At 52.0% G+C, this 24579-nt stretch overlaps 2 protein-coding genes across 2 annotated transcripts; one reads left to right on the top strand and one right to left on the bottom strand.

Annotated features, from left to right (window-relative positions):
- The first annotated feature begins 243 nt into the window (after positions 1 to 243).
- Positions 244 to 6814, top strand: Ddost (dolichyl-diphosphooligosaccharide--protein glycosyltransferase non-catalytic subunit). Its single transcript, XM_052718575.1, has 11 exons — positions 244 to 509; positions 631 to 741; positions 2761 to 2847; positions 3586 to 3689; positions 3811 to 3905; positions 4434 to 4527; positions 4789 to 4937; positions 5376 to 5523; positions 5998 to 6118; positions 6226 to 6332; positions 6418 to 6814. Exons 1-11 carry the CDS (start codon positions 356 to 358, stop codon positions 6565 to 6567), a joined length of 1320 nt encoding a protein of 439 aa, XP_052574535.1. The 5' UTR covers positions 244 to 355; the 3' UTR covers positions 6568 to 6814.
- Positions 6815 to 7192: 378 nt separating this feature from the next.
- Positions 7193 to 24575, bottom strand: Pink1 (PTEN induced kinase 1). Its single transcript, XM_052718574.1, has 8 exons — positions 24109 to 24575; positions 16528 to 16803; positions 15734 to 15834; positions 13702 to 13884; positions 13112 to 13275; positions 11629 to 11756; positions 10925 to 11161; positions 7193 to 8748 (listed from the first exon to the last, which is right to left on the bottom strand). Exons 1-8 carry the CDS (start codon positions 24493 to 24495, stop codon positions 8491 to 8493), a joined length of 1734 nt encoding a protein of 577 aa, XP_052574534.1. The 5' UTR covers positions 24496 to 24575; the 3' UTR covers positions 7193 to 8490.
- Positions 24576 to 24579: the final 4 nt, after the last annotated feature.

Raw genomic sequence — 24579 nt, 5'->3', positions numbered from 1 at the left:
TAGAGACCCCCTGCGCTAGGTGGGTTTGGGACCCACGGTGGGAGCCGAAGGGCGACCGGCTTTGTTGATTGGCCGCAGCTACGGAGCTGTCTCTCTTGGATTGGCTCTTTTCCATAGAGGAGGCGGAGCCTCAAGCGCATTCTTCCAATAAGGTGCAGAGACTCCGCCTCCGACGGGGCACTTCCGGCAGTGTTCCCTGTTTCTCAGTCCGTCCCCTCCGCGGCACGGGCCGCGGGGGCCACAGAGTACCCGGACTGCTTCCAGGTGGTACTCCACCGCCTGGAGCGGCCATTGGGCGGCCGCCGAGGGACGCTTCCGGTGTCCAGGTGCTGGCCTCTCCCGCTAGAAGACGAAGATGGTTCCCCGCCTCGCCGCCTGTGCCTGGCCCCTCTGTGGGCTGCTGCTGGCTGCGCTCGGCTGCGTCTGCGCCAGCGGCCCCCGCACCCTCGTGCTGCTGGACAACCTCAACGTGCGGGACACGCACTCGATGTTCTTCCGCAGCCTGAAGGGTGAGCCCCGCGGCGAGGGCATGGCCGGGGTTGGGAAGCCCCAGGGTGGCGGCACCCTCCAACGGCTCAGCGAGGGTTCCTCTGCCGACCATCTGCTCCAGCTTCCTTTTTTCTTCTCCAGACCGGGGCTTTGAGCTCACCTTCAAGACCGCAGATGACCCCAGCTTGTCCCTCATTAAGTACGGGGAGTTCCTCTATGACAACCTCATCATCTTCTCCCCCTCCGTGGAAGGTAAGGGCGGCGCGGCGCCCCCAGAACTGGCTGGATTCGAGGCGCTGGACTCTGTTGTCTTCTTGCGGTTCCTGGGCATGTTCTGAGTCTCGGGATGAGTTTCGAAGCACAGTAGAGGAAATTGTTCATTGCAGCCTGGGCCTTGGAGCTGTTATCTTTCAAAAAGATAGACGCTTTGTTTATGGAGAAGGGGGTTTTCTCTAACAAAGGTCCTGATAGAGAAGCCTTTGGTTTGACTTACTGTGTACAGAAATTGTCCCGTCATTAACATGGGTTGCTGTAAAAAGCCATTCTGCAGGTGGTAGATCATAAGACTACAACTCCTCCAGACCCGAGAGTCTGGTGTTCCCAGACCAAGAGCAGATGATGGGGGAGTCTCATTTTTATCTTGCTGAGATGCGTGCCTTTCACATAGCTGTACCCTCCTTACATGTGTCTTCACCAGGCTAGGTATCTCCAGTTCGTTTTGCTATTCCTTATTTGTTTGTGTGTTTATATGGGTGTTTGGCGAGCATGTATGTCTCACTGTGTGTATGCCTGATGCCTTTGGAGGCCAGAAAAGGTGGTGGATCTCTTGGTTTGGAATTGCAGACAGTTGTGAGCTGCTGGGAATTGAATCCGGGTCCTCTGGAAGAGCAGCCAGTGCTCTTAACCATCTTTCCAGCCCTGGCTATTTCTCTTTTGCCTTGCTGTTTTGGTGAGCATGGTATATAGTCTTTCCATTTTACCGTTGTGTCAGAAGATAAAGTTGTCCCTGTCTGGGGTAAGATGTTGCTGCCATCTTCCTTTCAGGCGATGACACACAGATGACTTTTCCCTGGCAGCTACTTAGTATTCTGTAGTTCACAAAGAGTGGGTTCTTCTAGCTGTCCGAAGTGTTTTCCCCGGCTCCTGCTATTCCCTTCAGGTCCCATGGGAAGCGCCCCGATCACCTCTACTCCTGGTTTATTAATGCTTTCACAGCCTGGCCTCACAGTGCCTTCTGACCCACGTGCCACCTGTACCCAGCTCCACCTTGGAACGGAGGAAGTCACATTATTCTCCTGCTCAGAATCCTCCAGTGGCTCCCACCAGCCCCAGCCTTCCAATAACTGGTCACCTCACCTCACTCCCGGTCTCTGGTCCAGCCCTGTAGACTTCACACCTGTTGTTTATTCTGCTTGTGTGCTCTGCCAGTGTGCTGTTGCTGTCCGGCTCGCCTTCTGTCTTCTCATGGGTCACTGGTTGAAGGCTCTCCTCACTAACCTTGGCACAGTGGCTCTTTTCCCTTAGTGTCCTAGTCTTTCTTTCCCAGTCCAGAAGAAATACGTAGCAAGTAAGTAGATTGTCTTCTGTTGACTGCCAGACTCGCTCTGGAGAAAACTCTAGAGTTCATCAAGCCCCAGCCAGTGCCCGTTTGGAGGTTCATGGCAGCAGTGGTTAATTACTAAGTGAACTGACCAGCACAGGATAGGCCCTCATCCTTCAAATGCTGGAATCCAACAAGCCCCTTGGGTGATGTGTAAAGCACCGAGTGGTTCTGCTCTGGGTAACATGAACAAGGAAGCTGTTAATGTTAGGCCACTGGGCCCTACAGCCAAATGACAGTGTCATCTTTGGATTCTGCAGTGCCTCTCAAACAGCGTAGGTGGAGTGACATTGATAAAGTACTGTAAGGTGACCCCAAGCATGGTGCCAGTGATGGCGCAGGCTATGGGTGTTCGAGGCATCTGAGCATTTGAACAGTGTTATTGTGTGAAATGTGGGTGGAAAGTGCAGTATTTCTGCGTGAACAGATGTGGCTTGGAATATGTGTTCTCGTCTCAACAAGCGTGACTGGGATGTCTTTTGTGCTCGCACCTGGAGGACAGAGGCATTGCTTTGAGCTTCCCTTTGAGAACACGGGTTTGTGCCATGTAACAGATGTGGAATCTACTCTCCCTCTCATGTTTGGATCGATGGGAACCCACTCAGATCCATCCAGCTGTTGGGGAGCAGGGACAGGACTGTCTGGTCACGGTGTCTGGGGCCTTCTTTCAGATTTCGGAGGCAACATTAACGTGGAGACCATCAGTGCCTTCATTGACGGTGGCGGCAGTGTTTTGGTGGCCGCCAGTTCCGACATTGGTAAGTCTGCCCTAGGAAGTTCCAGGGCTTTCCACCGGTTCTCCATAGAGCTCAGAGGGCTTTATATGAGGGAGCTACCAAGGCGGCATTGGCTAGGTGAGCCCCGGCCAGGGAGGCAGTGAGGCAGCTGGAGGGCTTATTTGGCCCTGGGTCCCTTCTGTACTGTCTGTGACCGAAGACGGTGAGGACCCGGGTATTTTCTCCGTGATTTGCTTGTTGTGTTCTGTTGGGTGGCTCTGCTCTGATGAGAGCAAGAAGTCAGGGGAGACAGTGGGTGGATTTTGTTCCAGATTCTGGTTTTGAAAGTTTGACAGCGGCACGGTGAAAATTACATCCTTGGCTCACGTGTTGGTTTCTCAGTTTCAACAGCGAACAGCTCAGGCCTGTCTTTCGGCCATCTCCATCTCTGTGGGTTTCTTGGTGGCTCCATCTCTGTGGGTTTCTTGGTGGCAGACAAGGACTGGTAGGCTCAGGCCTGCTAAACCAGCATGGGCTGTGGCTTTGCTAACTTTGCTAAGGGGGTCTGTGCAGATCCACGTTGTATGTTTGTGCAGGGACGGGGGAAGGCTGATGTTGAGTTTCACTAATCATCTTCTGAGCCCTGGAGGTGGCACCCTGCTTGATGCAGGTGCTGGGCCCTGCGGCTGACCAGCAGAGGGCGAGGTATGGAGAAGCCATGATGTGTGTTGTCGGGCCTGCCGATAGGGCTCAGCCAGGCAATCTCTTGGATCTGTGCAGGTGACCCTCTTCGGGAGCTGGGCAGTGAGTGTGGGATTGAATTTGATGAAGAGAAAACAGCTGTCATTGACCATCACAGTTATGATGTCTCAGACCTTGGCCAGGTAATCAGCTTGTCCCTTCAGCTGTCTGCAACGCACAGCAAAGCTCAGCTTTGCTTAGAGACCAGGTGGAAGTCAGGCCCTGGGCCCTTTTCTTGACCCTATTTTCCTGTCCCCTTTGCAGCATACGCTCATCGTGGCTGATACTGAGAACCTGCTGAAGGCCCCAACCATTGTTGGGAAGTCATCTCTGAACCCCATTCTCTTCCGAGGAGTTGGGTGAGTGGGTGGAGGAGGATCAGGACTCACTTTCTGTTTTTGGACTTCAAGCCAATTTTGGTTTTGTTTTTCGAGACAGGATTTCTCTGTATAGCCCTGACTGTCTTGGAACCCAGGCTGTAGACCAGGCTGGCCTTGAACTCAGATCCATCTGCCTCTGCCTCACAAGTGCTGGGATTAAAGGGGTGCGCCACCACCCCCCAGCCAAATTTAGGGTTGAGAATGTTCCTTCCCCCAGGTGATAGCAGTGAGTTTTACCATAAGTGCCTGGCTATTGAGAAAGTATCTTTCCTGGCCAGATGACGTGGTGTGTGCCTTCTGAGGAGGCTGAAGCAGGAGGATTGGGGCTTCAGGCCAGCCTGGCTAGAGAGACCACATCTTTGAATGGATGATGAACAAAAGAGAAGAGCTGACCCCTCTCTCTTGGAAGAAATGGAAGAGCTTTTCCCTGGGGGAGGTGGCGTGGGACCCCGTGTCCTACAGCTGCTTCCTGCTCAGTGCTGGCCTTCTCTCTCCTCTCCCTTGCAGAATGGTGGCAGACCCTGACAATCCCTTGGTTTTGGACATCCTCACGGGCTCTTCAACCGCTTACTCCTTCTTCCCAGATAAGCCCATCACCCAGGTGAGAGCCTGTGCAGCCTCCAGCTCCTGGGCCCAGGGCCAAGCACTTTGGATTTGAAAACCAGAGCAAAGCGGGAGAGGTGGGCTAAGACTCGTGAAGAGATGATGGGACTGGGGACAGTGGTGGAAACAGTGATGCTAGGTCCTCCCTCGGGTGGGTGTGGGGACATAGCCATGTAGGAGTCCAGCCTGCTGTCCACTTGCTGTGCTGGCTTTGCTGGTACTTTGGTGATGCCCAGGTGACTACTCCTTCTGTCCCCAGTACCCTCACGCGGTGGGGAAGAACACTCTCCTGATCGCAGGACTCCAGGCCAGGAACAATGCCCGGGTCATCTTCAGTGGCTCCCTGGATTTCTTCAGCGATGCCTTCTTCAACTCAGCAGTGCAGAAGGCCACACCCGGCGCCCAGAGGTAACGCCAGAGCTGGGAACATGAGGTCTGTGTGCAGGAGAGCCTTTGGAAGTAGGTCTTTAGGGCTTCACCATTATGTAGACTTGGTTACAGTGCTGCTGGTATTGCGCCCCCCCCCCTCCCCCCCGGGTGGTAGTGGCTTGTGTGGAGCTCTCACCTACACTTCTGGAAGATGATGTGGCTTGTTGCTCAGCACTCAGCCAACAGGCATAAGGCTCTGTTCAGTCTCCAGGACCAAAATGATTTGGGACTGATTGTGCAGATGACCCATAGCAGCCCCGCCTGCAGCTTTCATTGTTTCCCCTTTAACCATGGGCCAGTGGATCCAGCAGCTTCCTTTCAGAACCTCACTTGAGTGCATTGGCCTGGTCGGCAGGAGTGGTCTCCATCAGGCACCCAGCAGGAAGTGGGCTGCAGCCTCTCCTTTCCCCCCTCCAGGTATTCTCAGACAGGCAACTATGAGCTAGCTGTGGCCCTCTCCCGCTGGGTGTTCAAGGAGGAGGGCGTCCTCCGAGTGGGACCTGTGTCCCACCATCGGGTGGGCGAGACGGCCCCACCCAATGCCTACACGGTCACCGACCTGGTGGTAAGAGCTCCTGCGGGGGGGCAGGTCCTAAGGTTTTGACCAGGGTGGATCAGTTAACTCAGAAGCCTCAGGGGTACCCAGGAGGAGTATGTGTCTTCACTCTATCTCTAAGAGAGTCTGCAGAGATGCAGAGCCGGCCACCATTGTTAACTGAAGCCGCTGTGGCGGAATGTAGTGGAGTTCAGCTCCACTGAAGGGGCAGGGAAGTCAGTTACCAGAAAAGTGACATGGCAGGTGGGACTTTGGGTTGGACTTTGTAGGTCACTTGTCGAGGCCTGGACATTTGTCAGTGCCTGACACTCAGGATGGAGGGGACTCTGCTAAGGACCTCAGGCCCAGGAGTGTCAGCTGTGCGCTGTGACCGGGCAGCGGGGCCTTCCACAGGCTGCGGGAGTCCCCGAGTCCCCGCTGTGTCTCCCAGTAGTGGCTCCCGTCCAGTGCGGGTACTCCCGCTGACCCAGCCTCTCATGTCAGGAGTACAGCATCGTGATCGAGCAGCTCTCCAATGGCAAGTGGGTCCCCTTTGATGGTGACGACATTCAGCTGGAGTTCGTGCGCATTGACCCCTTTGTGAGGACCTTCTTGAAGAGGAAAGGTAAGTGTGACGCCTGTCCGAGAAAGCCACACAGCAGCCACCTGCCCGCCTCAGGACACACGTCCCTCTGAGAAACCCTCCTGATCTGCGTGCTGCTGCTTCCCCAGGTGGCAAGTACAGTGTCCAGTTCAAGCTGCCTGATGTGTACGGTGTCTTCCAGTTTAAAGTGGATTACAACCGGCTAGGCTACACACACCTGTACTCCTCCACCCAGGTAAGCAAGGGGCAGTCCGTTTCTGGCCAGTAGGTGTCCTTGGGCCTCCCAGTCACCAAGGCCTGCTGCCTCTGCCCTATTACAGGTGTCAGTGAGACCACTCCAGCACACACAGTACGAGCGCTTCATCCCCTCAGCCTATCCCTACTACGCCAGTGCCTTCTCCATGATGGCCGGGCTCTTCATCTTCAGCATCGTCTTCTTACACATGAAGGAGAAGGAGAAGTCTGACTGAGCCAGAACCTGGGACTCCATCCAGCAGGGAGATGGCAAGAGGATTTCACTGGAACGGATGGGTTGGGTTGTTGTTGTTTTAAGGCCATGGGAAAATGGCACAGCCTTACCTCAGTGAGGTGATGACTATGGGGTGGGGGGCAGGGAACTTTTTTTTTCTGTAAGTTTTCCCATTTTGAATCACTCTGTGGCATTTTTCATATGTGCAACCACCCCCATTTCTAAAATAAAGAGAACTACTGCCCTCACCCCTCATCTGGCCCTCACACTTCCTGATGGCAGGGCTGCTGTCTAGGGATTTCGTGCCGGAGACTGTCTTTTCACTCTTCACAGAGGGAAGGTGGGAATCACACAGGGAAACTAGAATTTCAGGGCTGGACTAAGAATGCTGGGAAAGACGCCTCTCAGGCCACCGTGCATTGAATGGTGCGTCATAGGTTCAGGCAAAACACCAATAAGCATGAAATAAAATAAAATTAATAAAGAAGAGCTTGAGTTACGTTCACTGCCTTCAGGCTCCACCCATGTTCTTGTCAAGCACATATTAAACTGTATGTGAACGCTTCCTCTCTGTTGGGGTAGAAGAATCGTTCTACAAGCCAGAAACTCTGCTCAGCACATTATGCTCTGCATGTGGATTTGCGTTTAATAGTTTACAGCTCCCATGAGGAGCGCTGGCCAAACAACCATCCAGCTAATGGGCTGCACTGTTAGCTCCTGCTGCCCTGACCGGTTCAGCTGTGCTAGGTAAATCCAGACACAACTGGGGGGGCGCTAAGGAACACATTTCCAGGCCTTCCTCGCACCGTCCTGGCAGACACCCCTGCCATTAAAGGGCGGTTTTTCCTGCTGATCTCTGAACACGAACATGTCCTGCACCTAAGTTGCTCGCGGCCTAGGCAGCACGTCCCAAGCAACACCGTGGCCACCTCTGTCAAATAGCCCATTCCTGGCACTAGGGACCGATACCACAAACTGCCACCCACTGTCTTGTCTTGGATCTCGGTGATGGAGTGCAGGTCTAACCCCCTCCCTCCCAGGCCCGTCCTTGTCTGCCACCACAGCTATTCGTGTACTGAGGACAGACAAGGACAGGTCAGCAGTGGCACTGAGGGGTTTTCCCCTGGTGGGGAGAACATTCTACTTCCAGTGTGTGCACAGGGCTCAGCCTCACACTGTCTTTAGCACGGACACTTTGTCTTTAGTGATCAGTGAGCATTTCTTAAGAGTTGGGCACTGTGAATGCGTCTAGCCTAGGGATTGGGAAATGTGTCTGTGAGCCATGCTGGCCTGTCACTGCCATAACTAAACATGGGCTTTGGCATTTCTTTTTTGTTTTTGTTTTTGTTTTTTGAGACAAGATTTTCTCTGTGTAGCCCTGGCTGTTCTGGGACTCACTCTGTAGATCAGGCTGGCCTCAAACTCACAGAGATCCGCCTGCCTCTGCCTCCAAGTGCTGGGATTTAAAGGTGTGCACCCCCCACTGCCTTGCCGGTTTTTTGCATTTCTAAGGGGTTGGGAAAAAATGAAAAGAATTTACTGACAACCAAATTTCAGTGTTGATCCTGCTACACTATTTGTTTGTACTTTTGCCTCGGTGACAGGTGAGTCACTGCACTACTTAACTTCCTGTCTGGCCTTCTACAGCTTGCCAACTCCTGATTCTATGGGAGAACTTCAGTGGGATGGGCCACAGGATTTATTCAAACCCGCACAGCCAGTAAATGTCTACAGCCTCAACTGTTCAAGGTTGCTCTTTCCATTTGCTGAACCTCAGGCTTCCTCTTTGGCTGACCAGCCCCACTTCAGCTTGTCCCTTGACTCCCACCCACCCAGCCAAGCCACCTCCTTCGGCCTTCACACACCATCATGACATCACAACATAGATGCCCCTGTCTTTTAGTAACAGCGCAGCACAGAGCCATCACAGGGCTGCCCTCCAGGAGCGGAGCAGGAGGGCTGCCTGGCAGAGTGCCTCACACTCCAGGTTAGCCAGAAACAGCATCTGCAGCTTTGTTGCCACGCAGCTCTTCTCCATCAGCCTGTCAGCCAGCAGAGTGGCTGCTGATTGCTGGAGGAGCCAGCCAATCATCTTGTCCAATTTCAGATTCTTCAGGGCTAGAAGATGCTCGCCCCAGAGGCTCAAGTGTAGCACGTTTGCAGCCACACGTGCAGAAGGCCTCTGCAAAGCAATGGAAGGTCTGTCAGGATGCCTTCAACAAACACTTGGTCCACACTGTGCTGCTGGGGGAGTGTCGTTTCAGGCCTGCCCAGTTCCGTCCTTCCTCCACCCTCTACCATCAGCTGCTCCCTAACGCAGCACAGACCCTGCCCATGTCAGCTCTGCTGGGACACCTTTGTCATGGAGGGAACCCACATGTCTGGGTTCTAGAACTGGTACAAGAGGCCTCACCTGGTGTGGTTGCTGAGCTAACACTGAGCAGCTGCTGTAAGGAGCAACTGTGAACAGTGAAGGGTGTGAACAGTGAGGGGTGTGAACAGTGAGGCCTGTGAACAGTGAAGCCTGTGAACAGTGAGGCCTGTGAACAGTGAGGGGCGTGAACAGTGAAGCCTGTGAACAGTGAGGGGTGTGAACAGTGAAGCCTGTGAACAGTGAGGGGCGTGAACAGTGAAGGGTATGAACAGTGAGGGGTGTGAATAGTGAGGGCCATGAACAGTGAGGGGTGAGAACAGTGAGGCCTGTGAACAGTGAAGTTTGAACAGTGAAGGGTGTGAACAGTGAGGGGTGTGAACAGTGAGGGGTGTGAACAGTGAAGTGTGAACAGTGAAGGGTGTGAACAGAGAGGGGTGTGAACAGTGAGGAGTGAGATCAGTGAGGGACATGAACAGTGAGGGGTGTGAACAGTGAGGGGTGTGAACAGTGAGGGGTGTGAAGAGTGAGGCCTGTAAACAGTGAGGCCTGTGAACAGTGAGGCCTGTGAACAGTGAGGGGTGTGAACAGTGAGGGATGTGAACAGTGAGGGGTGTGAACAGTGAGGGGTGAGAACAGTGAGGCCTGTGAACAGGGAGGGGTGTGAACAGGGAGGGGGGTGAACAGTGAGGGGGGTGAACAGTGAGGGGTGTGAACAGTGAGGCCTGTGAACAGTGAGGGGTGTGAACAGTGAAGGGTGTGAACAGAGAGGGGTGTGAACAGTAAGGAGTGAGATCAGTGAGGGACATGAACAACAATGAGGCCTGTGAACAGTGAGGGGTGTGAACAGTGAGGGATGTGAACAGTGAGGGGCGTGAAGAGTGAGGGGTGTGAACAGTGAGGCCTGTAAACAGTGAGGCCTGTGAACAGTGAGGCCTGTGAACAGTGAGGGGTGTGAACAGTGAGGCCTGTGAACAGTGAGGGGTGTGAACAGTGAGGGGTGTGAACAGTGAGGGACATGAACAGTGAGGCCTGTGAACAGTGGGGTGTGAACAGTGAGGCCTGTGAACAGTGAGGGGTGTGAACAGTGAGGGGTGTGAACAGTGAGGGGTGTGCAGGCTGCAGAGCAGCAGGCTGAGGCCAAGTCTGTCTCGGGCTTTTCTAAGAAGCCACCTGAGCCAGACCTGTTGCAATTACGGCTCAGGCGGATTGGCCTCAGTGCTCCTGAGAGCAGGGTTTCCCTCCACATGTGGCGTCTTTGTTACACATTTCTCAAAAACACATCCTTTTCTTTCTAAGCCACTCTCATTTAAATAAAATTCAAATATGTTTATTACATTTACTTCTGTATTGGGGGTGGGGCTGAAGGAGCTGGTTCTCTTCTACAGTGTGGGTCCTGGGGATTAAACTCAGGGCATCAGACTCGGCAGCAAGTACCCTTAGCCACCGGGCCATCCTGCCAGCCCTAGGCTGTTTTTGTTTGTTTTTTGAGTTACCCTTGGATGTGTATGACATGTATGGGTGTGCATGTGTGGCACACGTGTGGAGGTCAGAGCATAAGTTGGTGGGGTCAGCTCTCTCTCTTCACCTTGTGGGTTCCAGGGATTGAACTCAGTGGTCAGGTGTTCAAGCACCGTTACCTGCTGGGCCATCTCACCAGCCCATCCTTCTAAGCAACTTCTTATATGACCAAAGCCAAGAGGACAGGGGGGATGGGGGACATGGTGCTTGCCCAACATTCATGTGGCCCTGGGTTTGAGCCCCATGAATGGGGAGTGAAAGGAGCCCAAAAGAGGCATTGCTACGACTCTGATTAAGGGCTCACTGGCCAGCTTCCTGTCCTGTTTCTTCTTAAACCTGTTCTGTAGTTGGTCTTTGCCTGTATATGACAGAGTTTAATGCTGTAGGGCTTGCCTAAACTTGGCCTTGACTCAGACATGAACAAGGGGCCCTCATTCACACAGTCAAAGCCGGGGAACAGCCTCACCTTGCTGGTCTCTCGCTGGAGCAGTGACCTCACCAGCTGTCTTGCATCTGGAGGCACCGACTTGGGCATCTCAGGCAGCTGAGCTTCCTGGTAGCTGCGGCTCTCGAGGTGGGCTCTGCCTTCGCCATAGAAGGGATTGGCAAGCCCAAAGATTTCATAGGCAATGGCCCCCACAGCCCAGGTGTCAGCCTTGCTGAAGTCAATTACTGCCCTGGGGCCAGGATGGGCTGTGGACACCTGCAGGAAGCAGACAGTCAGAGATCAGGCCCCAGCAGGGCTACTATTTGTGTCCATGCAGTCACCTAAGCTGGGATCAAATCGGAACCCAGAATTTACTATTTATTTATTTAGTTTGTTTGTTTGGTTGTTTTTTTTTTTTTTTTTTTTTTTTTTTGAGACAAGATTTCTCTGTGTAGCTTTGCGCCTTTCCTGGAACTCACTCTGTAGTCCAGGCTGGCCTTGAACTCACAGAGATCCGCCTGCCTCTGCCTCCCGAGTGCTGGGATTAAAGGCGTGTGCCACCACTGCCAGCTGGAACCCAGAATTTAAATGCACCGGATCAAGCTCTGGGGATCTGCCACAGCTGCCTGGTTGATGCTGACAAACGTCCAGGGACCTCAGGTCAGCCTAGTTAAAGCAGAGCAGCGGGGCAGGAAAACCTAGAAAACACCCACTAACGGCAACACACACACTGCAGGACTCACCTCAGGGGCCATCAGGGAACCGTTGCCACCGAGGTCCACATACCAGCTAGTGAAAGGCAACTGCAGGCCGATGCGCTCGTCAGCCAGGCAGCAGCCAAAATCCGAGATCACCAGCCAGGGGCAGCTGTCTGCAGAGGCAGCAGAGCTGAGCAACAGGGTCTGCTCCTGCCCCTACAGTCCCTCCCAGGTCCCTCCAAAAGCCACCAAGACATGGATGAACCGGACTAATAGGCTGTGTCCAGGAGCCCAGGCCAGCAAGGCCTAGATGGGAGTCTTTTTTTTTTTTTTTTTTTTTTTTTTTTGGTTTTTCGAGACAGGGTTTCTCTGTGTAGCTTTGCGCCTCTCTGGAACTCACTTGGTAGCCCAGGCTGGCCTCGAACTCACAGAGATCCGCCTGGCTCTGCCTCCCGAGTGCTGGGATTAAAGGCATGCGCCACCACCGCCCGGCCTAGATGGGAGTCTTTATGAGTGAGCTCACAGCTGGGCTGGCAACAAGTACATGGAAATGCCACCCAGAAACAAGGACCCAAACCCAGGCCCAGACAGTAGACTAGATAAAGAGGGGAAAGTAAAAACTGTTCTAGTTAACTAGACATGCCCGGAGACCAAGGGACCTCAGCTTTGGCTAAATGATCTCCAAGGGTCTATACACCCTAGGAGCTAGGAGTCTTAGGTTTGAATTTGTAATGCCAATAAGTCTAATAAATGGATCTTGGGAGATAAAGGGGGTTCACACAGAGTTCCTTGAAAAAGCCAGTTCACTTAGCTTTTTAGTTACACATTTAATAATCTTTAATTAAAAAAACTCATTTTTACTTTGTCTACGTGTATGTCTGTCAAGTGTGTGAAGGTGCCCATGGAGGCCAGAAAAGGTCATCAGATCTCCTGGAACTGGAGTTACAAGGAGCTGGGAGCTTGCACATGGGTGCTAGGAACTGAACTCAGGTCATCCGGAAGAGAGTAGAGCACTTAACCGCTGGGCTCCTCCAACTCCTTTAAACATTCCCAGATCTGAGTGCTGCCAATGACAGAGGAAGCCGGGTTTGTGAAGGCAGCTTTCACTGAGCGAGAATCTCCCTTCCTTTCACTGTTTGAGAACTGCAAGACTAATGGTGTTGTTCTGCAAATCCACAGAGAGGACCCCGGGGACTGTGAGAGAGCTGGCTGCCTGTCTCAGCCATTAGATGGGGGGTCATCTCTGGTGGTGAAGCTAAAGACAGTACAGAACAGAGCAGTCAAGCTGGGAGGATAGCTCAGTAGTTACAGTGATGAGTGATGAGGACCTAGGTTTGGATCCCAGCACCCGGGTAAAAGCTGAAAGACCCTGGTCTAAAAACAAGGGAGAGCGGTGGAAGAAGAGGCCTGGCATCAACCTCTGCCCCCCCTGTGTACCTCACATGTACACACACATACCCTGACCTCAGGGTCTCCATCCCCTGCCCTGAGTTCTCCCTGGAGCACTCTGGGTGTGGCCAGCACCTACCTGAGTCCAGTTCCACAAGTATGTTGTCAGATTTGAGGTCCCGATGGGCAATGCCCTGCTGAACCAGGTGGTCCACGCCCTCCAGTAACTGCAAGGTCATCATGGTAGCCAGGCGGGGGCTGGGAGTGTGCTCCTGAAGGTACTGGCGCAGGGTGCAGGGGTAGCTGGCAGGGAGGACAGAATGTCTGGACATCCCAATTCCCACGGCCTCATCCACCCCCTAGGACTGGGCCTTTCTTCTTCCGGAGCTTCTGCTCTCTTTGTTCCCGAGCATCCTTTCAGATCCCACCCATCCTGACCCCAAAACACGGAAGCCATGACAGTGCCGCTCCCCAGCTCCTCAGATCCATCCCTGCAGTTAGATGCCACAGAGAGGGGAGCTCTGAATGTGCCAGAGCACTGGGTGGAAGTATATTCTGGAAGATGGGATGCCTGTATCACTCCAACAGCTTTCTCCTAGACACAGCCCTCATCTGCATGCTTTGTTCTTCCCAGAAGCTCTGTGCTCCAAGGACAGGGACCAGCTCCCATGGGAAAGGAGAAGCTGCTTCAGGGTCCCTACCCGCCACTCCCCTAACACCACCACTTACTTCTTCATTACGAGGAACAGTGTGCGACTGTGGCCCAGGCCTTCTGGGTGGAGGCGCGGTGGCAGTACATCGGGATAGTCAGCCAGGGCCCCCGGCAGCAGGGGCACAGATGAAGTGAAGGCTCGGAGAACCCGGATGATGTTGGGGTGTGGGGCGAGCTTCTTGGGACCGCCTCTGGATCGTCTGTTCAGGCAAATGGGACAGCAGATGAGACCAGCATCAGAGACAGGTGCTGGGAAGACAGCTAAGGCCACCACAGAGGCACTCATTCACTCACACAGTTACCAATATTCACTGCAGGTTTGCCCTCTTCCAGCTACTGCACCCGCTGCGGGGCAAGACCCAACAGGGGTGACTCCTCACACTCAGTGGCTCCTCTAACCCACCCTTTGGTTCATCTCTTCATCCCACATGGCAGAACATGGTGGCTAAGAGGCCCTGGGAGCTGCCACACTCAGTCCTTGAACTTGTCACCCATCCCCTCTAAGCTCAGGGTGGACAGTGAGACAGTGATGCACTGTGCAAGGGGTTAAGACATAAAGCACGACAGTCACACTCAGCAGAGTGAACACTCGGCAATGCTGATGCTCACTACTAGTCACGTCACTAGCACTTGCTATTGGCACACTGAGTACCAGGCGCCAGCTATGATGCTGGGAGCTTTGAGATCTAGCACAGGAGGAACTCTTTTAGCTCTCCGAGGACAGGGACCCAGCCTCTGATGCAGCCCGCTGTAGTGATGGCCTTGTCCACTCCTACAGAACGCCCCACAGCCACGGCCCTTCAGAGGCACAGTGGTTAACATTGTGGACAGGGTGGCTCTGTGTCCTGTGTGCCAGCTCTGCCCCTCAGGCCAAAGCTGATTGGACCATGAGTGGGCATTCAGAACCAAAGGCAATGTGCTCATCGGTTCATCTGAGATCCTAATGGCTCGGGGGAGGAACAGGCAGGTTGGTTGCTTTCTTAGGGGGCACAGGGAAGGCCACAGGAAGCAAAGGCCTGCAGGAACAGAAAAGTCACAGGGAAGAAACGCCAGCACTGAGGGTGGAGAGGAGAATGGAGGAGGGCCCAGAGATAAGCCAAGTGCAGGAGGATGCCTGCTCTGTCCTGGAGCCTTGTGGATGAGTCCACGTGTCCTTGTCTTGGCTCTCTGTGTCACAGGAGTGGGCCCTGTACTACACAGCACTGCTCTTGGCCCTGGGTCACTGGTGACAGGGACAGCAGGACCTCAGCAGGAGGCTGGCAGCGCCCTGGCAGGTGTCATAAGAGCTCTGAGGCAGTGTGGGCAGGATGTGTCTGAACTAGGTCTGTCTGCAGTGCGCGGGAGCAGCCTGAGCACAGCAGACCGAGTTCATACTTCGGGGATGGTGGTGTGGAACTCAGGAGTGGGAAGGTGCGAACGGGCAAAGATGAGAAACGAGGTGGAGAAGCAGCAAGGAGCTGAGTCCGAGACCCCTGGACGAAGGTCACGTGGACATGGCCCGAGTGCTCTAGGGGGAGTTTCTCTGGAGACCCGGCAGCACTTCTGCTATTACTCGGCACAGACACCTGGGCTGGAATGCTGAGCCAACTGGAACTGTATAAGCAGAGACACCTGGGCAAATCAGACTGAAGGCCAGACCCCTACGAAAGCCACGGGAGGGTCAGGGCAGTTTCAGAGTCTGCACACCATCGGGCTTGTGGCCAACATCAGTAGTTTCCACCTGTGGAGACAGTGCACGTGTACCACTAGGTGGCGCCACACACTGCTTTGCAGGAATTAGGACACTGTCTAGCACTCTGAACTGGCCTGTATGGAAGGTGTTCATTCCTGCTCCTCTGTGAATCAACCATCCGCATCATTAGCTGGGATGAGATGATCTTCACTCTTTCTCAAGCTTAATTTATCCACAAATTGAAAATTCTTCTAGGACATCATTCACTAACCATCCACTGTGTGGCACACCAGACATGGTGCTGATGAGGGAGACACCAGGGATGCATTTGTTTTCAAAGAACCGGTGATTGCTCTGGTGGACAAAGGGGTACTTACCTGTAAGTGACTCCTCCATACTCTCCATCCAAGGCCATCCGGCTTGCTGGGACCAGCTCCTGGCTCATTGTGCTTAAGATGGCTTCACTGGAGGAACCTGCCTGGAACATACCCACAGTGCACCTGTGAGTCCATGCCCTGCCTGGGATCTGAACCAAGACATCTGCAACCTAGAACAGGCTTTGAAAGTCAAGGCGAAATAACCTCCCTAAAGCAGCAAGCCAAAACCAGTTCCCCCTGGAGCCTGGAGGGAGGTGCTACTTAGAGCATGCTTCCCACACCTCGAACCCAGGTCAAGCGGCCCTGGGCAGGAACAGAGGCCAAGATTTCAGAGTCCACCATGCTTCCCATCAGGGGTGTCTCCAGTTACCAGCAGCTCAAACTGGCCACAGGGAGGTAGCAGTAAGCTTTGGATCAAGTTGTTGGGGTGTGGGGGAGCACAGGACTCCTCCTGGCCAGGGAAGCCGGACATAGAAGGAGGTGTGAGGAGAGGATGGTGAAATGACCATCAGCTCAGAACCCGTGGTTTAAACAGCTGCCACTCAGAGTGGTCCACAGACTAGAAGCCTGGGCACCATGCGAACTGGGAAAAAAAAATCAGACTCTTAACCCTGTCTGACAGAAGCCAAATCTGTTGTGGGTCCTGAGCCCCTGGTGGATGGTGGACACGTTACAGTGTCCACAGACAGCTCTGACTCCCATGTAAGAGAGTGGACACCTAAGCCCACAGGCCTTTCTTATGGAAAGCCTGTGAAAATCTCCCCCGTCCCTGAAGATGAAAGGTCCATCCTTACCGAGATATTCCACATCATCTTGATGGCAAAGGGAAAGGCGGGGGCCCGCTCCCCATCTGCTCCCTTTGGGAGGATGTCTGGGCCTTTCCTTAGAAGGCCAACGCACTTGGCCTTCTCCAGGTGCTGGGACAGTGTGGGCACGGTGGCTTCATACACAGCAGCGCTGCAGCCCTTGCCGATGGACTGTCCTATCAGGTAATCCTCCAGACGGAAGCCCTGCCAGCACCGCGTGTCCAGTGGGTCAGACACCAGCTTGTTTTTCTGTGTAAAAATTGCCTGTGAGGAAAAAGAAGGCGCTGTGATCCAGGGGCTCTAATAAGGCCACCACAGTGAGGTAGGGTCCTCACCAAGACTGCCACCTTGACTTTAAGTGTGGGCTTGTCCTGGGTATGGGCTAGCCTGCCTCTGTCTCATTGTCTAGGACAGTCTTTCTCACATATCCCTTCACTGTGACCAGAGACAGTCCAATGCAGGCCCTACATCTGTGGCTTCAACCAACTGCAGGTGGAAAAGAGTCTTTAAAAATTGCAACTGCAGCCCCGAGGTGGTGGTGCATGCTTTTAATCCCAGCACTCGGGAGGCAGAGGCAGGTGGATCTCTGTGAGTTTGAGGCCAGCCTGGTCTACAGAGTGAGTTCCAGGACAGCCAGGGCTACACAGAGAAACCCTGTCTCAAAAAAAAAATTGTAACTGCAGTCCAAAATGCTGGTGTACACCTGTAATCCCAGCACTCAGGAGGATCATGAGTCTGAGTCTGAGCCATATTGCTGTGGAACAATTTTCTTGTACACTGTAAAGATTTGTCACTTGAATTGGCTTAATAAAATGCTGATTGGCCAGTAGCCAGGCAGGAAGTGTAGGTGAAGTGTAACACGAATTCCTAAATGGTCTTAATAAAAAACCTAGGGCCAGATATTGGGGCAAATGCTGAAAGATCAGAGAGACAAAGGAACAAACCATAGCCACCACCTCTTACCTCACCAATTCCTCAGCCTGAAAAAGCCTCAGCCGATAGGCCTCTAGCTGAATGAGCTTCCTCCACCAAAAAGGCTTTAGTTCCTGTCTCCTCACACCTTATATATCTTTCTCTGCCCACCCATACCATTTCCTGCCTCAACTTTCCTAGTGCTGGGATTAAAGACATGACTCCCAAGCACTGGGATTAAAGGCATGTGCCACCACTGCCTGGCTCTGTTTCTCTCCTAGACTGAGTTAATCTCATGTAGTCCAGGGTGGCTTTGAACTCAGAGATCCAGACTGATCTCTGCCTCCTGAGTGCTAGGATTAAAGGTGTGTGCCACCACTGCCTGGCTTCTTTGTTTAATCTAGTGGCTTGTTCTGTTCTCTGATCTTCAGGTAAATTTATTAGGGTACAAATATATCACCACAGCGGGGCAACCAAACTAAGAATGCTGGGAAGAGGATGGGCAGTGTCAGAAGTCACCAGCCAGATGCAGAGGAAGCAAGATGAGAATGTTGTACTGAGAAAAGGTACCAAGCCATATGGCTAAACATAGATAAGAATAATGGGTTAATTTAAGTGTAAGAGCTAGTTAGTAATAAGCCAGAACTACTGGCTGAGCATTATAAGTAATATTAAGCCTCTGAGTGGTTATTTAAGAACTGGTGGGCAGGAGAGAACCATCTGTCTATAGCCATAGAGTGAGACCTTGTTTTTATGTTGTTGTTGTTTGGATTTTAGAGACAGGTTTCTCTGTGTAGCCCTGGCTGTCCTGGAACTCACTCTGTGGACCAGGCTGGCCTCCAATTCACAGAGATCCACCTGCCTTTGCCTCCTGGGTGCTGGAATGAAAAGGTATGCACCACCACGGCCCCAAACAAATAATTTATATGTACATTTTTTTTCCTTGCCACTATTCTATGAACAACCCAGTAAGCTGCTCTTCACATGGCATTTGTTCAGGTCCTTGTAACACCATATCAGGCACTGTCAGTGATGTAGAGATGATTTACAGCACACAGGAGGTGCATAGGTCCATACAAAACCGTACAAAGTTCTTATCTATCTGAGGGCTAGACTTTTTCTATCTGAGGGGAAAATAAGGAAACACATGTTCTCTGAGGATAACTTTCTCTTTTACTTCATCTTAAGAAATCTCTTTCTGAAAATCTATCTCTACACAGCTACATTCTTAACATACACTATATATCTCTCTTTATATACATACATCTCTCTCCTCAGAACCATATATTTCTATACACAGTTAAATCCTTTTTACATAGCTCCACATCTCTTCTATACACATTTCTTCTCTCTACTCTGCTACATTCCTTCCCACACTACTAGATCATTCACTCACTCTTTACTCATTCACTCTCTCACTCACTCACTCACACTCCTCTACACACACACTCTCTCCCCTACATCTCTTTCTATATAGCTACACAAGCTCTCTCTTCTACATAGCTACTCATCTTCTACCCGGCTCTCTCTGCACACACCTCCTGCTCTCTCAGCACACACCCACACACCCACACACACCCTCTGCCCAGCTCTTTACACAGCAGCTCTCTACCTAGCTCTACACAGCCACTTATCACAGCCAAACTCTGGACAATTATACTTACATTTTCAGGGTCCAACCCATTCTCATAGCACATGATAAGTCACCATTTTTCTCAGGCTAGGGAGGTCACACTGACCAGCCAGCAAGTAACACTTGGCCATGCACGTAGCTCTTTCCCAGACAGAAAGTGACATTGAAATTCAGGACTTAACAGTAACAGTTAGTTGGCTGAATCCTGAGTCCTGTAACATAAACTGAGGCTGGGAGTATATGCAGAAAGTCAATTACTGCAGAGGGCTATGTCTACCAAAGTTACTTCAAGTCTGACCTTGACTCAGCAATAAACACCTGAGAATCTGTCCCTGTGTACTCTCTGCAGGGGCAGCTAGTCTGTTTTAAATTTGTTCTGAAGTCTAAAATTAGCTGTCTTTGTGACTTGAATACTGTTACTTTCCTGTGTCAGTTATAAAAAGAATTCTAGTATTATTTCTATTCATCAGAATTATACAGATTAAGCAGAAATCATCTTCCTGACCATCCACAGCTACATATGTGCCCAATAGATAGAATATTTTCACAAGATAAACACACAAGCAGTGGGAAGACACCCATAGCAGTTTTTAGGAAAGAAATGTAGTGGCACACGAGAGAAATTACAGACAAGAGCAACTGGTTATTTACAGTCAGTGACCCCATGGCCTTGCCAGGTGGGGCTCCCCATCAGAGAGTTATTCGTCTGGTGGGTCGACCTGTTGAACACTAGTTGTCACCTGCTGTATACTTCCACGGCCTCTGGCACCATCTTATCGAAGGGACATGAACTGGTATCTGTGAATTTTGATATCTGAATGGGACCTAGGACCCATTCCCTGTGGACACCAAGGGACAACTGTGGCTTGTCCTAGAGCTTTGCCAGGCAGGGTAATGCATGCCTACAGTTGTTTATTTCTGGGGTGCTGGTGCCTTCCCTATGCTAGGCAAGTGCTCTGTCACTGAGCTACACCCCAGCTCTGCGTCTCTCTCTCTGTATTACTGCAGCTGCCTTTCTCTGAGTTCCCTCATGAATTCTCCCCCAGACCCCCATCTGCATTCTTGCTGTGTCCAGCACACTCCTATCTACTCAAGTCCAGCTTAGGTCGTCCTTCCTCCATAACCAGCCCTGGGGACCAGTCTGTCACATGCCTTCTGCAGTTCCCAAGGCACTGGGTCCTTAGAAGCTACTATACCTTGAACTGAAGCTTCTCACTGTTTAATACATGGAAATGGGTGTTCCTTTGGCATCAGCTTCATAAACCCCAGGGGCGGGAGAGATATCTGCAGAATAATCCCCATCAACCAGGGTTTGAGAACAAGATATTTTTAACTTTTTATTTTGAAGTAATTACTCTCACAGGAAGTTGCAAAAACAGCACAAAATGTCCCTTGTACCCTTTTCCCAGCTTTCCCAATGGCAACACCCATACAGTGGTAGCACAATTGTCTCAACGACGTAAGTCCACAGCTCACTACAGACCATACTCAACTGTCACTACATTTAAAAAACTTGCACGTGTGTATGTGTGTGTGTGCATGCATGTGCAGCCCCACACAATCTTACTTCATGTGGATTCACGTGATCACCTCCCAGTCCACATGCAGGGCTGCTCCGTGGCCACAGGGCTGCTCCACGGTCACATGGCCCCTTGGCTCTCCCACCATCTCTACTGCCATCACCTCCCCTGTCTCCGGCTTCCCTGATCAGTTTTCCCACCGCAGTTACCTTGTGCCAAGAGAGTTAGAAATGGAATCGTCCAGTGTGTAGCTCAAGTTTTCACACTAAGCCACTGCCCCAAGGTGCATTTAGGTCCCTACCTCTACCTATAGCCAACTGCTCATTACTGCTGAGGAATATTTTATTATGGATATACCATGGCTTGTGTTACTCTTCATGCATGGGTGGATATTTGTTTTGTTTGTGGTATTATAAATAATTTTGCGCCAGATGGCGGTAGCTCACGCCTTTAATCCTAGCACTTGGGAGGCAGAGCCAGGCAGATCTCTGTGAGTTTGAGGCCAGCCTGGTCTACAGAACAAGATCCAGGACAGACACCAAAACTATACAGAGAAATCCTGTCTCAAAAACCAAAATAATAATAATAATAAATAAAATAAATAATTTTGCTACCATCATTTATATACAGCACTAAGTAGACTTATATTTAAATTATGAAATTCTTTTCTTTAGTGATAGGGTCTCATTACATATATCCCTGGCTAGCCTGGAACTTGCTATGAAAATCAGGCTCTCCCTAAACTCAGAGATCAGCCTACTTGTGCCTACCACAAGTGCTCAGAGTAGAGGTATGGGCCTCCATGCCCAGCATAAATTGTCAAATATATATATAACATAAATTTTAAGCATTTTAAATGTACAGTTAACAACCACTATTACCATTCATCTGCAGAACATCATTCATCCTGCAGAACTGAAACTGTCCTTACTATACAGCTGCACTCCATTCTTCCTCCTCTCTGACTCTGAACCATTAGAAGCCTGGCTTCTAGACCGGAACCATATGCTGTCCTCAAGGCTGATCCACTTATAGCCGGTTCCAGAATTTCTTTCCCTTTCAAAGGCTGAATAATATCCTATATTGTGTGTACACACCACTCTTTGTCACCTGCTGTATACTTCCACTGCCCCCAGCACCATCTTATCCAAGGGACATGAACTGGTATCTGGATTTTGATTCTGAATGGGACCTAGGACCCATTCCCTATGGACACCAAGGGACAACTGTGGCTTGTCCTAGAGCTTTGCCAGGCAGGGTTATGCATTCATGCACTGAGGGACAACAGGGTCACTTCTACCCCGTGGCTACCATAAATAAGCAGCCTTGAGCTTGAGTGTGTAAAGGTTTGCCCACCCTTTCCATCATGTCAAGTATCCGTGGAGAAGTGGAATCACTAGACGGAGTGATTCTGTTTTTAACTCTTTGGAGGGTTAGGGTTAGGGTTAGGGTTACCATTTTTCAAAGCAACTGCAGCACACAGGTTTTTGGGTGAATGTTTCTGTTTTCCCAGTAGATGCTGATGACTGTAACGACAGACTGGTGTGGTAAACACATATTTAATTTTGTGTTGCTTTTCATTTGCGACAGCTACCAGTAAGGCTTGAGGGATCCCATTTTCCCACCCTCACCGCATCTGCTATTGTCCTTATTTTGATTTTTAGCTGTTCTAGCAAGTGTGCACGGATACCTCATCTCATTTTAACGTGCACTTGTCAAATGGCCAGTGGTGTTGGAAATCTTCACACATGCTTCCTTGTCACCTGTACTCACACCTCTATTTGTTCGCTTGCTTGCTTGGGACAGGGTCTCACTGTGTAGCTATGTAAGACACACGAATATGATCCCAGTATTAGAAATGGGAAGTAGATAGAGGAAATGCTTGCTTGGTCCTTCCTTGATCGATGTCTTTGAGCATCATGCTTCATCCTCTGCCCCTCAGCCCGACCTTGTAAGATTCAGGGGCTACACTCACTCAGCAAGTGGTTCCAAACCCCAGGACAAAGGCTGGCCTCCCAGGAGAAGGCTGAGTTCTGCAGCTGTCAACCTGAAGACGTGCACTGCACAGCCAGCTCTTCCCTGGGCCTGCCTGCGGGATTTAGATCTGCCAGCCCAGCATGAGCCAAGTCCTCAAAATAAAGTCCCCATCTCTAAATATACACATCCCTATTGGTTTTGTTTGTCTGGGTGACCTTGACTAGAAGACTTTGGGAGTAGAAAGAGAGGTCACTGTGCTATTTTAAGAGTTTAAAAGGCTGAAGAACTCCCACGTATCCAGTGATAACCCTGCTCAGGTTTACTAAAACATTAGATGCGCTGTGTTCTCCCAGGCCTCTCTGTAGTTTCTGCTCAGGCTCTCACTCATTGTTTGGCTAAACTGGAGCGGCACTCTGGCTCAGCAGAGGGCACAGGCTTTGAGAGGGTGGACTTTGGGCAGTGTGATTTTGACCAAGTCACCTCACCTTTCTTGAATATGTGTCCTCCATGACAACCGCATCAAGGAATAAGAGTGCTACGATTTTTAGAAAACGTATACAAAGCATAGTGGCACATGCCAATAATCCCAGCACTTGGGAGATGGAGACAGGAAGGTCAGAAGTTCAAGGCCAACCTGGGCTACATATACAAGTCAGAGCTGCCCTCCACCCCCGACAAGCCCCAAAAGAAAAGAAAAACAAATTTACTCAAAGCCACTTGCCATAATGTAACAGGAACTAGTAATTAGCAATACCTCTTGTAAAACACACTGTTTGTAAAAGAAATGCAAAGTGCTGCATATCAGACCATCAGTAACTGGAAGTAAGTCAGACTTAATTGATGATTTCCAACTTACACTTCAGTCAAAGATAGACCTTAATCTTATCCCTTGACCCACTACCAGTCTCGGTATGCCCTCATGATATGCTCCTAGACACATAACGAAGATGCCACCCGCCACTTAGTACAGTCCACGAGTACCCCATCCCTTGAATTGCCCAATCACGGCTCAGGGCCCTGCCCTTCCCAATGCCCACGCCCTATCTGAGATTTGTGGTTCAATCTCAGACCCGCCTACACTAAGGCTCAGAGCCTGACTCCACAACCTCTGATGCCTGGTTCTGTGCCCGCCCCAAATCAGCGGGCGCAAACTTAATGGCTCTAGAACCACTTTCCAGACCTGCTCCTAGCCACGCCTCCGCCCTAAACTAGCGTTCCCTATTGCCTCCAGACTCGTGGGGGCCTCCACACCTCTGCTTCCAGCTGTGGTTCTAATTGTAGCCTCTCCCTCTCTGGCCCCAGGTCCTTGCCGGATTCCAGCCCCGGACCCTAGCCTCGCCTTCGCCATAGCGCCACTTCAGCTATGGCTCCGCCCCCTAGGACTCAGGGCCCGCCCCCGGCCCAGCCCCACTCCCGACCACCTTCCTAACCCCGCCTCCTCCCGGCCAGGCCCCGCCCTCACCCCGCCCCGTCTGGCCTAAAGTCTGAACTCCCGGCCCGGGGCTGCCCGCCCACCGCTGCGCTCACCTGGATCTCCTGACAGGCCGAGGCGGCCCGCCGGCCCTCCGCCTGCTTCTCCTCGATCAACCCCAGCCCCAGCCCGAAGGCCAGGAAGGCTGCTCGGCCGCAAGGGCCCGCGCCGCCCCGGGCCCGCACCACGAACTGCCGCTGGATCCGCGCCGCCAGCCCAGCCACCGACTGGCGGAAGAAGCGGTAGCGGTCGGGAAGGGGGAGCCCGAGCGGGCCTGGCTGTGCTCTGGGGCCTGCGGCCCGGCCCGGGCGCTCTCCGCGGCCCCAGGCTGCCGCTGGGCCAGGCTTCCCCAAGCCCGAGACCGGGCCGGGCTTGGCCGCGAAGCGCAGCAGCAGCGCCCGACCCAGTTGCAGGCCTCGGCCCAGCGCCTGTCGCACCGCCATGGTGGCGCGGAGACCCGATCCCACTGCCACCGCCACAATCGTCCGGGAGGCCGAGGACAACAACAAACTTCGGGGGCGGAGCCT

Source organism: Peromyscus californicus, unplaced genomic scaffold (genome assembly GCF_007827085.1).
Source record: "Peromyscus californicus insignis strain IS unplaced genomic scaffold, ASM782708v3 Scaffold_5__1_contigs__length_169319896, whole genome shotgun sequence".
NCBI lineage: Eukaryota > Metazoa > Chordata > Mammalia > Rodentia > Cricetidae > Peromyscus > Peromyscus californicus.
Note: the sequence above shows the minus strand (reverse complement) of the source record. Positions and strands in the feature narration are given on the sequence as shown.

Coding starts and splice junctions, on each gene's coding strand:
- Pink1 (XM_052718574.1), bottom strand. CDS start 24,495: ATGGCGGTGCGACAGGCGCTGGGCCGAGGCCTGCAACTGGGTCGGGCG. Junction 11,757..13,111: donor ACTTGTGGAACTGGACTCAG/GTAGGTGCTGGC, acceptor CTGCCTCTGCAG/ACAGCTGCCCCTGGCTGGTG. Junction 8,749..10,924: donor TCCAGCGAGAGACCAGCAAG/GTGAGGCTGTTC, acceptor ATTGCTTTGCAG/AGGCCTTCTGCACGTGTGGC.
- Ddost (XM_052718575.1), top strand. CDS start 356: ATGGTTCCCCGCCTCGCCGCCTGTGCCTGGCCCCTCTGTGGGCTGCTG. Junction 742..2,760: donor CTTCTCCCCCTCCGTGGAAG/GTAAGGGCGGCG, acceptor GCCTTCTTTCAG/ATTTCGGAGGCAACATTAAC. Junction 6,119..6,225: donor GACCTTCTTGAAGAGGAAAG/GTAAGTGTGACG, acceptor CTGCTTCCCCAG/GTGGCAAGTACAGTGTCCAG.